A 12,291-nucleotide genomic window follows, 5' to 3' on the forward strand; every position below is an offset into this window, starting at 1 on the left:
GTACCTATTTATCTACTTGCACTTTGACGTGCTTTTGAACTGCTAGGTTGGCAGGAGCGGGGACTGAGCAACGGGAGCTCACCCCGTCGCAGGGATCCGAACCGCCAACCTTCTGATCAGCAAGCCCTAGGCTCAGTGGTTTAGACCACAGCGCCACCCGCGTTCCGCATTATTAGAATTTTTATTAGAATTGCCAACCCCTTTTTTTCTCCTTGCAGAATGGCTCTTATCTTATCTTATCTTATCATCATCTTAATCTACCCTTCACCATAAGGTCCCAAGGTGGGCTGCAGCAATTAAAAAACACAATACAGTAGAAATTCAACAAGTGCAGCTTTACCAGATATGGGATGCAGTGTTAGCTCTCACTTGTTGAATGTTGGCCTGCCATTTAAGGCAGAAAAAGAAAGACACCAACCCTCTTTTTCTTGATGGTTGAATCTTAATCTTAATCATTCTGCAGTTGCAACATTCTCTTCAGCCAATTGTACCCGATGAAGTTTTGCCCCAGGGAATGTCATAATTCATCTCAGGCCCAGGCTAGCTAATTAAGAATTCTCAGAAATGCTTATTCTTTCTCTGCTTTATCACTGTATTGCTTTGTTTAGATTTGCCACCTTAGAGCGCAGTGGCCTCCTAATCTACAATGGACGTCTAAATGAGAAGCATGACTTCTTGGCGGTAGAGATTGTGGATGGGCAGGTTCAGCTGAAATACTCCACAGGTAGGTGATCTAGATGGGTCTGCAGTACTACTTGCCTACTTTCTTACAACGGGGGTGCCTCCTTTGTAGAGCTCAGCAGGGAGGAGGAAGAGGGCGAAACCAGAATGAGTTGGCTCTGCCTGACATTGGGTCTGGCGTCACCTACTGTTGGCCTCCCTGCCTTCTGCCCTACCAGCTCCAAGGGGCACTAGGCTCCATTCTCTTAGCAACAGAGGAGTGATGGCCGATGTCTGTGGTTTTTTGGGACCCCTGGTACTGCAAAACATGTTCATGGTAGAATAGGATGGGATGGAAGGAGATTTATTGGAGAGAAAGCAGAATCAGCAATGCAGGACTGCAGAAAGGAGGTGCAAGTGAAACTGTTGTGGGGATCCACTAGAACTCAAGTGGGTTCCAGAGCTCAAAAAGACTAACACGTGATGGGTTGGGGGTAAGGACTGAACACCAACAGTGTACCTGGCCCAGAAAATCATATTAGCAGCCCTGCAGAGGAGCATGGGGCTTCAGGATAGCATTCAGGTTTGAACTCCTGGTGTGTGCCTTGTGTCTTCATGGTCTGTACCTGAATGTGTGATTCTTTGTGAATCTGTGTGGTGAGACATTGAAGGCAGGGGTAGAACAGGATAAGCTGGTGGGCTGGGGTTCTGTGTTGTGCTGTGTTTGCAATCAATGGTGGTGCATTTGTAACCACTGAGACTGAAGAGGAATGCTGGGTTTTGCTTTGCACAGGTCAAAAGGGTGAGTGCAAAAGCTCCCCCAAAGACGTTCACCTGGCACCTTCACAACATATCTTTAGGTGTTAGGCAAAGACATTTCTCTTCTCTCAGGCCTTTAGCTAATCCATGGCCTTTTAAACTGAGGGTATGTATAGTTTTTGTTCATTATTATGGTATGTATTGTTGTAAACTGCCCTTTGAACTTTGGGTGAAGGGCAGTATAGAAATTTAATAAATTATTATTATAATTAAAGAGTGTTAATGGGGAACCACAAGGCTACTACCGTATTTTTTGCACCATAACACTTACTTTTTTCCTCCTAGAAAGTAAGGGGAAATGTCTGTGTGTGTTATGGAGCGAATGCCTACGGGTGGCAGGGGGATCTGCTGCAGTCGTCAGCAGAGGATCCATGGTTCCCCTTCCTTCCCTCCTCCGTGGCTCGCTTTGAAACAGCAAAGCAGGAGAAGAGCCGCTGAGTGGGGAGGAGAGAAGGACAGAGAGCCTGCTTGCTTTAAAGGAGCAAAGCGGGAGAGGAGAGGAGCCGCTTACACAAGTGTAAGCGGCTCCTGTCCGGTTGGCTCCTTTAAAGCAAGCAGGCTCTCTGTCCCTCTCTCCTCCCCACTCAGCTGGCTAAATAGCAGCAAATTTTTCAGCGAGCCGGGGAGGAGGGAGAGAAGCAGAGCCTGCTTGCTTCTCCTCTTATACCCCTCTTCTGCATTATTAACAGCATCCTTCTCCACCCACCCCACAAGTGTTCCTTGTCCCTTGAGTGCTTTTCCTTCCCTCCCCACTTAAAATGTGGTTGCAAAGCATGGATCCACATGGATTCTCAGGATTTTTGCACTGGGTCACCCCAAATTCACCATCAGATCACATAGCATGTCCATGGCTACAGCTTGCACCAAAAAAATCAGGCACCCACTGTTGCCTGGGGCCGCAGTGGTGCAAAAACATGGTTACAAAGCATGGATCCACATGGATCATCAGGATTTTTGCATTGGGCTACCCCAAACTCACCGTCAGATCACATGTCTGTGGCCACAGCATGAACCACAAAAATCATACATCCACTGTTTCGTTTAGAATATTTTTTTTCTTGTTTTCCTCCTCTAAAAACTATGTGCGTGTTATGGTCGGGTGCGTGTTATAGAGTGAAAAATACGGTATTTACATGTAGGTATAAGGTGTGAGCAGGCATGAAATTGGAAAAAAAAGCATAAAATGGTGTCGATTGCAAGGGAATATATTTGTATGCACAGCAATGTTTGTGTTCGCGTGCCTGTATAATATGTATTTGTACGTTGTCGAATCATGTTGGGTCTGAAGGTCACAAACAGTCAAATTAGATTGTGTCTCAGAGGACTAGTTAAGCATGCTTTTTGTGTTGGGATGAGTGATGGAGCTGCATCAGTGGGAAGCCATGTTCTGTTTTAAGCTGTGGTTTAAAAGGCATCCTGTTATATGACACAACAAGACCACCCACCCAAAACCATGTCGGTTATACATCAGGTTCCATCTGAAGAGATAGAGCCTTTTGTGGGCTGCTCAACTTCAAAGGCAATGTTCAGATGTCAAGTGCCTTAAATATAGTTACTGAAAGGGCTGTTATTTCCGGGACTCTTAATGTATCTGAGTCGATGGCCGAGGTGCGATGGCTGACCACAGCCACAAATAGGAACCCAAGAGCATCAGCTTGTTTGCTTGCTTAGTTGCAGGGGCGGGGGGGGGGGAATCAGATCAACACTGTGATACTGGACTCCTCAGCTTTGCTTAGGTGTGCATGCGTGTTTATGTGCACAGTGGATTTATATTATTTACAATGTGCCTTTCAATCCTAATATCCCATAACTAATTAAATTACACAATCAACCTATTTAATAAATGATCAAAGAATGAAGGAGGGAACCACACATTTTTTAAAAAGCCATATTAAAAGCCACCAATCACCTCCTGTTCCTCAAATTTAATCCTCTTCAAAAAGACACTACCAAGTTGTTACATATCCTAGACAGGATTTGGCTGTAACAGGTTCTTTTTTCACAAGCTGTTCAATATGGGGAGCTGATGTTTGGAAGGGCCAAGCAAAGATTAGCTCCAAGGCAGCTGCCTTTGCTGTGTTCCCTTGCCAATATACTTGGAACCATTCGACGGAATCGCTTTGAAGGGTGCATGCCTTCTTCCTAACATTGTAGTGCCTTATTCATTTCTTAGAAAGTGTATCTAGAAATACTAAATTAATGCTACTGCATGTTTCAAAGCATCTTCTCTCCCTCTCTGTCTTTGTGCATATGCACAACACATGTGTTATCATGCTGTCTTTCACAAGTTGTGCTTTTACATTCATGCCTACATGTGATTAACTGTCAGTCATTATATGGGCCAAAGTGAGACTCTCTTATCTTGATATGTTTGGAAGAGTGATACTGCTACCACACATTAGCAGTGTTCCCTTAGGGTTTGTCAAAGGGCCAAATGTGCCCTTTCCCTTCAAAAGTAACAGCTATAGGAGGCTCCCAAGCAGGATCAGGATTGCAGGATATGGCAACGATTTAACCCTTCTCGGTGGGTCTGCAGCGCAGTGGAGAAGAATCAGCATCCCACCCTGTGCCGTGGTCCTGCTCCTGTTTGGTTCCCTATGACTGCCATTTTTAAAGAAGGAAAAGGGACACATTTTTAAAAATCACACATTTTACATATTGTCTAGTTTGACCTGAAGTCTTCCTGGCTGACATTTCATGATGTCTCTCCTTGCAGGAGAGTCTAGCACCATTGTGGCTCCCTATGTGCCCGGAGGTGTGAGTGATGGGCAATGGCATACGGTTCAGCTTCACTATTACAACAAGGTAGGTGCTAGCACCTTCGGCTTTCTGCCATTGCGATTATTTTGTTATCCTGGTTCTGTCTTCCTCTGAAGTTCTTTTCCACGGGCCATGGATTTTAAAGGGAAATATGATACAGATTCATTCTATCAGATTTTTCTCTCTGGCCTGATTTTGTTTCTTGTACTTTTTTTTACCTGGCTAACTGCTGCCCCACCCAGCAAACCACTTCTTCGCATCAAATACACTGGCTTTTAAAAAATGTGAATTGCATTAGCAGGGGTGTAGTGTTGATAATCAGACCAGGAATGGAGAGGTAGTTGAACTCTTTCCTTCTGGAGAGGGAAATTAGCCTAGTTGCAGTCTTGGGGGAAAAAACCTCTGTTCTGAAAATGGTCTTTGCTTTGCAGCAAATTTCCCCTCTAATGCTAACTGTTGCTTCAAAGGAAGGATTTTCTGCAGACATGCGTCGGGAGGGTTACATTAAATAAGAATCTGATGTTCTTTGTCCCTTGCTAGTTTTCTATCTGCGGTGATTCTGCTCCCCACCCACCCACATCTTGCATTCTGACTTGTCTTTTTCCCCTGAATGTTTCATTGGGACATTAAGTGAATTAAGAATAAGGCAATGTGGCTTTTTTGTTTTGGTGATGCCTGCTTAGTCCGTGCTTTATCATTCCAGCCCAAGATCAGCTCCCTGGGCTCTGTGCAGGGACCTTCCAAAGAAAAAGTGGCCATTCTGATGGTGGACAAATGCGATGCATCTGTGGCACTGCAGTTCGGCAACGAGATTGGGAACTACTCCTGTGCAGCAGAGGGGGTGCAGTCCAGTTCCAAAAAGTGAGTGTTTCCCACTTGCAGCTAGACCAGAAATGTGTTGCCCACTCTTCAAAGAGCTAAGTAGAAACACCTTTCCTTACCCCACCCCCAAATGCAGTCAAAGCTCCCTCTCCAGTTCATGCTCAAGTGGAAGTTGGGAAGGAGAAGCTTGGAGTGTGGTCACATGATTTATAATAAGCCACACCCTACTGCAGTGTGAGCGGGAGTCTCACAGTTACCCACACAGACTGCTCTGTGCCATTGTCTCTCTCTGGGTTTTTGCCTGCCTCCCCATCCCACAGCTACAGAGGCAGCTGCAGTTTTTATTACTCAGCTCTGTATCCTGTATAGGAGGAATGGCTAACCTGTGGCCCTCCATAGGTAGTTGGACTCCCTTCAACCCCGACCAGCCAGCATAACACCACACCAGCCAGTGTGGTGTAGTGATAAGAGTGTCAGACTAGGGCCTGGAAGATCAGGGTTCAAATCCCTACTCTGCCATGAATCTCACTGGTTGACCTTGGGCCAGCCACTGCCTCTCAGCCTAATCCACCTCAATAGGTCTGTTGTGAGGATTAATTGAGGAGGGGGAGAACCATGTATGTCATCTTGAGCTCCTTGGAAGAAACAGTGGGATAGAAATCAATAAATAATAAATAAATAGTCAATGGTCAGGGATGCTGGAAGTTGTAGTCCAGGAACATCTGGAGGGCACAACTTTGGCTACCCCAATACACACACATACACACATGCTGTCTAATGCCCAAATAGACTTTACAAAACTAAGTTGCACAAACCACAGAAATACAAATATCCATAATTAAAATGCACAATAAAGCAGTACCTTTAGAACAGTGTAGCAATTGCAAGCAGGAGCCTCGGGCAATCCTCTGGACACCCTGCTTGTCAGGTCCACTGCACTTGCCTGTGTGTGATGGCTCAGACTGGCTAGAAAGCATTGCATATGCACAAGGCAGTCCAGAGCTTCGATCCAGGCAAGGGAAATATTAGCTTTTCGTTTTGCGAATTTTGTTTTGCTTGTGGCTGTTTCTGTGTAACTAAGTCATGCATCAGAAGTCACCTACAGAAAGGGGGCCAAGAGAGGAAAGTGGGGAGTTGAGGATAGCAGGGCAAAAATGGAATGGGGGTTAAGGAAAAGGTGGGAAGAGGGGAAGTGAAGATTGCAAACACACTAAAAGGCAGAGAAAGTTAGAAGCAAATAGGAATGAATGGCAAGGAAAGAAGATAGTCCTTATAGTGGACACACACACACACTACATGCAAGCCTCTACTCAAAAGAAGAGCTGGATATAATGAAAAATAGATGCAAGGGAATGGGACATGAGAAAAGTTTGAACATGACTTCTGAAATAACAAGAGGCCTCTTAATATTGGAGTGTCTCTTTTGGAAAGAACACTGTCGAAGACTTTATACAAGTCAAGCTTCATTTTCAGGATTTTCCTTAGTTGGGATTAGTATATTTTGTTACCAACTGATGTTTGTTTGTGAGTGTCAGAATCAGTCATGGGTCTCAAGTAATCGTGTGATAGCCTTATTTGCATTGGCTCTTGGATGCTAACACTTGCTTTTCAGTGAACCGAATGAAATGGTGGGCGTGTAAAGGTTTTTTATCAATGACTTTCATTAAGAAAACCCCAAATTTCCCACTATACTGGCCTTTCTCATGGTGTTCTTCAGAATGTCTAAGACCATTGAACACAAATTGGTCTACTCTTTAACAACCTTGTAACACACAAAATCAGGGGTGGTTAATTCAGTGAAAATCTAGAGGTCTTCCTGTCATTTCAGTTCACGTATACAAAGTGGGGATAAAAATTAAAATTGTGGGTGGTAACTATTCTGTAGTAAAGACAACTGTGATAGCTTCATTTTATTTATATATTTATTTTCCACCGCTTGATACCAAACTAGGCTTCTGAGTAGTTTATATAGCATGTTTTGAATGTTTCAAGCACTAATTATATGTCATCTCAGTAATGCTTACGGCAACCTTGCAAAGTAGATTGATATTACATATCATTTGTCAAAGTTATAATGGCAGAACCCTAGAGGACTCTATATGCTAAATATCTAACAGCATCAATGAGAGTGTGGGCTGGTGGGATGAGTTTCATTTTTTCTTCCTTCCTTGTGGTGATACGTGGAAGATCTGGTGTCCCACCACAGTCCTGGCTGCCAATGGCTTGTCCTAAACCCTGCATGCTTGGCTCAGGGAGGGTGGGACTACCGGAACAGTATGGCTGCCTTTAATGTCAAAACGCCTGTGCACGGGGCTTCTGCATTTCCCTGATCTGTAGATTAAGCAAAACGCTTGTCCCCTTTCCCCATTTCTAGCTTAAAGGTAACCTTTTGGAAAGCTGACCCGCAGCAAATACCACTTACGGGCCTTTTCTTCCTCCAGATCGCTGGACCTCACTGGGCCTTTGCTCCTTGGAGGGGTCCCCAATCTGCCTGAGAACTTTCCAGTGGAGCACAGGGAGTTTGTGGGGTGCATGAGAGATCTGTACATTGACAGTAAACGCATTGACCTGGCTTCCTACATTGCAAACAATGGGACCGCAACAGGTAATGTCAGCTGCTTAACCATGGATGGCTCTCCCAAGCCATGGCTCATTCCTCTCCCATATCATCCTTGCCTTCCATTGCAGTGTTGCAAAGAGCTTGGCTATAGCTGGCTTGATGGTTCAGGGAACCAGGCTGTTGTTTTAATTATACCATAGGCTGCACCGGTACCAGCTGGCCCTCTCTTTTGCAGCTCTGGCAAGACTCCTGGAAGAAGAGAGGTTCAGCTCTGTATGTTTATTGGCCCTTTGTTTTATCTAACGAACGTGCATGACCATTTGGCTGACGCTACGATTGTAATACTAATAGGGGCACCTCTGCTTTCTCATTGCCCGGGCAGGACGTGGGCCAGACCCAAACCACTGACCTAATGGGGTCACCATCCCAAATTAGTCTTTCCCACTGTGGATTTCTTGGGGACTTCATACTTGTTGTGCCTAACCAGAAAGGCATTTCCAGAGGGAAAGGTGAGACTTGGAGAGGACCATTCTTGGTGTCTGCTGCAGCTTCCAGACATTGTGAAGAAAGGCAGTGCTTGAAGGACTGAATGAGGAAATTGATGGCATCGGGAGATGTTCCTGCCTATTGTTAATGTTCAGCTTTGAGGGCCTGTTATCATAGTTTAGGAAAGTTGGGAGTTGAAGCCAAAGAAGAAGCTATTCCAAGTAACATCCTTTGTCTTCACTTGTGCTGTCCATCTGCAATGTCCCCAGGTTGCCATGCCAAGCACTCCTTCTGTGACTCCAACCCCTGCAAGAACAGTGGCACCTGCACTGTGGGCTGGTCTTCCTTCTCCTGTGAATGCCCAGTAGGCTTTGGAGGCAAGGAGTGCAGGCATGGTGAGTGTAACTTTGTGGAATATTCAGGAGGCACATGGAAGGGGTGGCCGGGACTGTCATGGGAGTGCAAGCCAGGAGGTATAGTCAAAACGAAATGCAGCACTTCAGCCTTGGAAAGGTTCTGTTGGAAGGGGATGTGGGTTCCCAAGGAAAGTCAGGCAAAACTGATAGTACGTTTTGTATTCAGTGTCAAAACATGCTGCCTTATAGAGCACATATGTATATCTAAATTGTGACTTTTCCCTTTAATCTGCATGTGAGTGGTGGTCAGGAAAGAATCAGGCATCAGTTTTGAGGATGTTGAAGAGAAAAGCACAATTTCACAGAGGAACATAGGCTTAACTGAGTCAGGCCATTGGCCCATCTTGCTCAATATTATCTCACTGACTGGCAGCAACCGTTCAGGATTTCAGACCAGGGTCTCTCCCAGTCCAACTTGGAGATGCATGGGATTGAACCTGGGACCTTCTACATGCAAAGCACGTGCTCTAACACGTAGCTTAAAAAAAAAGCCAGCCCTCAAATGTTTTTTCAGTCTGTAGAATCATCGAAATTTGCAGTTCTCAAGTGTTTGGCCCAGACCTGCTAGACCTGTCATCTGGTCATGTTGCTTGCCTTCCTTCTGCACAGTGCGTCCACTCCTCGGCATTTTAAGTGAAATTAAACCTCCAGCTCCTCTCCCCAGGCCTAATCCAGGGGCATTTCCTTGGCACAAAATGGCACAAAAGTCATTGAAGTGAAGGAAGCAAGGGGGGCTTTGGGGCATCTCCCGTCACAAGCTTCATCACACTGTTCTGATCTCCAGCATCTGTTCTGATGCTCCTCTTTTCTTTTCTAGCCATGCATCACCCTCACCATTTCCGTGGCAACAGCATCCTTTTCTGGGACTTCAAGAATGAAGTGAAGATCTCCACCCCCTGGTATATGGGCCTGGCATTCCGGACACGCAAACTGAACGGAGTGCTGCTTCAGGCACATGCTGGCCAATACACCACCATACTCTGCCAGGTACCATTCCCAGTACCCATAAGCCTATCGTCTGCTTCCACTCTGTGCTGTGAGCAAATGATGTGAGAGCTATTCATTCCACTTAAAGCTGTAAAACCAAAGATCATCTAGCTCAGGGGCTGACTATAACCTTCCTTCCAGCCTCCAGGCCTCTCTGGCCTTTGGAAATCTTCCTTGGATCCATCTCTTACCAGCCTCGCTCTGAGCTTTCTTGGGTCTTGCTCCCTGGGTAGAACTTGCTCCATTCTAATGTTGCCCTTTCTTTAGCTGGACTCCGGCCTGCTCTCCTTCATGGTGAACAGGGGCTCTGGACGCACCACCAAGCTCCTCCTGGATCAGATGCACTTGAATGATGGGACGTGGCACGACCTCCAGCTACAGCTACAGGACGTCCGGAGTGGTCGAGAGACACGTTACATCATCACCCTCAACCTGGACTTTGGCTTTTACCAGGTGAGCCCTGAAGGTGGGGGCACATTATCCCCAAATGATCCACATTTTGTGAGTCTTCTTCCACCCTTTTGAGTGTTCTTAACAGAACCTTGTTGCCTGCTTCCTTCTTTCTCTCCCTCTCTCTGACCAATACTAATGGTCTCTTCCAGCCTTGAAACTGAGAGCTTCTTTTTCGAACATGTAGAGAACATGTAAAGTATGAAATAGCTATTGGTTGGGTTTCTTTTCTCAGGACACTGTAGTTGTTGGAAATGAGCTACATGGCCTGAAAGTGAAGCATCTCCATGTTGGGGGAATCCTGGAGTCTGGTAAAGTGCATCACGGTTTGGAGGGTTGCATCCAGGTAAGTCCCAGCAATTTTCCAAATGTCAAACCTTCTCCATTTTGAGTCTGTGACAGGCAGTATTCACAAATGGGAGATTTAAGAAAACAAAGAAAGACAAAGGTCACATCCATACCGTACATTAAAGCATCACTCTACCACTTTTAACAGTCATGGAGAATCTTGGGGGCCTTCATTGGTTAAGGGTGCTGGAAATTGAGTATCTGAGAGGTCAGCATCCTTAATAAACTACAGCTCCCAGGGTTCTTTGGGGGAAGCCATGACTGTTAAAGTGGTATAAGAGTGCTTTAAATCTATAGTACGGATGTGACGCAAGCCACAGATTTTTTCCCTTGCAGGGACTGCCACTCTTTGTGGGCAGAAGTGGTGGGGCGGCTTTCTATAGGACACCTGAATAGTTGGTAATAAGGGAAGAGAAAATATCAGGAAAGCTTGGCAAAGGCTACTGGGCAATTTTATAAAAGAGTCGCTTGAGAGGCTGGCCAAATGGTCCACTGGCTTTCCTAAAGAGATCCTGTATAATACCCCTTTCACTTGGCTTTCAGGGAGTACGCCTGGGTGACACAGCCACAGGGATGGCATTACCCAAGCCCAGCAACGCTCTGAACGTGGAAGCAGGATGTACTGTGCCCAACCCTTGTGACTCCAACCCTTGCCCTGCCAACAGTCTGTGCCAGGACAAGTGGCAAAGCTACACTTGCGTCTGCCAGCCAGGTAGGAGATGCACAAGCAACACAGATCCTTCACTTGCCCATGATTTTCACAAGCTGCCCAGTCATTGTGTGTGTGTGTGTGTGTGTGTGTGTGTGTGTGTGTGTGTAGGCGGGGGGGGGTCCTTCTCAATTCAGTGATCAAATAAGCCAAATTTTTCAGCCAAAGGTGTGTAAATCAAGCAGATTTGAACGATCCCTATACCTCAATCATAGCTTTTGGCTTCTTCTGTTGCAGGATTTTCTTTTTGGATGGGTGGGTGAAAGAAAGGATTGATAAGGGCTTAGCACTGTGATCCACACCAGCTTAATAAACTCACTGGGTTCAGTTAGAACATTACTTCTAACCTGTCCTTCCAGGTTACTATGGTGCCAACTGCGTTGATGCCTGTCATCTGAACCCCTGCAAGAACAAGTCAGTGTGTCGGCGGAAGCCTGGGGCTCCCCACGGCTATGTCTGCGAATGTGGAGAGAATCACTTTGGGCAATATTGTGAGCACAGGTGAGATCCAGGACTGCTCCCGTACTTCTCAACATCCTATGGGCCTAGGTAAAGCTCTTTTCCCTATTCATTTGGTTTCCTCCACTCCAGTCTTTAACAGATAGGCCACTGAGGAGAAAAACCAGAGAATTTCGTTCTTTGTGCATCAGTTTGTTCCTCCCATTAGAGTTGATTAGCAGCTTACTTTGGACATGGCTAATTAGCAGTGAGGTGATCTGAGCGTATCAGTGTGAGATGGGGCAGGCCCACACAATTCGTGACCCACCAAGGCAGGTGGCCGGCAGCCCCTACCCGCATTTATGCAATTTGGGGAAGAGAGGAAAACCAAGAAGACGATCAACCTCCTAATAGGAAGACTAATAAAGATGGCTGTTGTGCTGTGCTGGGTGTATAACATCAGGGATCCATCTGACTTTCCCCCCCTGCAGGATGGATCAGCAGTGTCCCAAGGGCTGGTGGGGGAATCCAACATGTGGGCCCTGCAACTGCGATGCGGCCAAAGGATTTGACCCAGACTGTAATAAGACCAATGGACAATGTCGCTGTAAGGTAAGAAAACGGACCTTTCTTTCTCTCTGTGAAATGTTTTGGGGTTCTGCTCCCCTTAGGATCTGAGGCAGCACTTGACTCACTTTGCCCACCACCCGCAATATAGCCTTTCAACCCTCTCCAGTGTCATAATGCTTGCACCGAGCTATGGGAAGGTAAACCTCACCTTGGTATTCATTCTCATGCATTTCCAGTTTTTGTTCTCAGGTCTCCTGACCCAGTGC

The 12,291-nt window shown here is 46.0% G+C and overlaps 1 protein-coding gene across 1 annotated transcript in view; it reads left to right on the forward strand.

Annotated features, from left to right (window-relative positions):
* The window catches only part of CELSR3 (cadherin EGF LAG seven-pass G-type receptor 3), an 87,360-nt gene that overhangs the window by 42,587 nt on the left and 32,482 nt on the right, over positions 1-12,291 (forward strand). Inside the window, exons 4-14 of the mRNA XM_082209108.1 lie at positions 609-724; positions 4,196-4,284; positions 4,943-5,100; positions 7,503-7,666; positions 8,377-8,502; positions 9,341-9,510; positions 9,778-9,963; positions 10,196-10,306; positions 10,852-11,020; positions 11,377-11,518; positions 11,947-12,067. Coding sequence (XP_082065234.1) covers positions 609-724; positions 4,196-4,284; positions 4,943-5,100; positions 7,503-7,666; positions 8,377-8,502; positions 9,341-9,510; positions 9,778-9,963; positions 10,196-10,306; positions 10,852-11,020; positions 11,377-11,518; positions 11,947-12,067 — 1,552 coding nt within the window. The remainder of the gene's footprint in view (positions 1-608; positions 725-4,195; positions 4,285-4,942; positions 5,101-7,502; positions 7,667-8,376; positions 8,503-9,340; positions 9,511-9,777; positions 9,964-10,195; positions 10,307-10,851; positions 11,021-11,376; positions 11,519-11,946; positions 12,068-12,291) is intronic.

The sequence above is a fragment of the Podarcis vaucheri genome, assembly GCF_965113315.1.
Source record: "Podarcis vaucheri genome assembly, chromosome: 2".
In the NCBI taxonomy this organism is placed as follows: Eukaryota; Metazoa; Chordata; class Lepidosauria; order Squamata; family Lacertidae; genus Podarcis; species Podarcis vaucheri.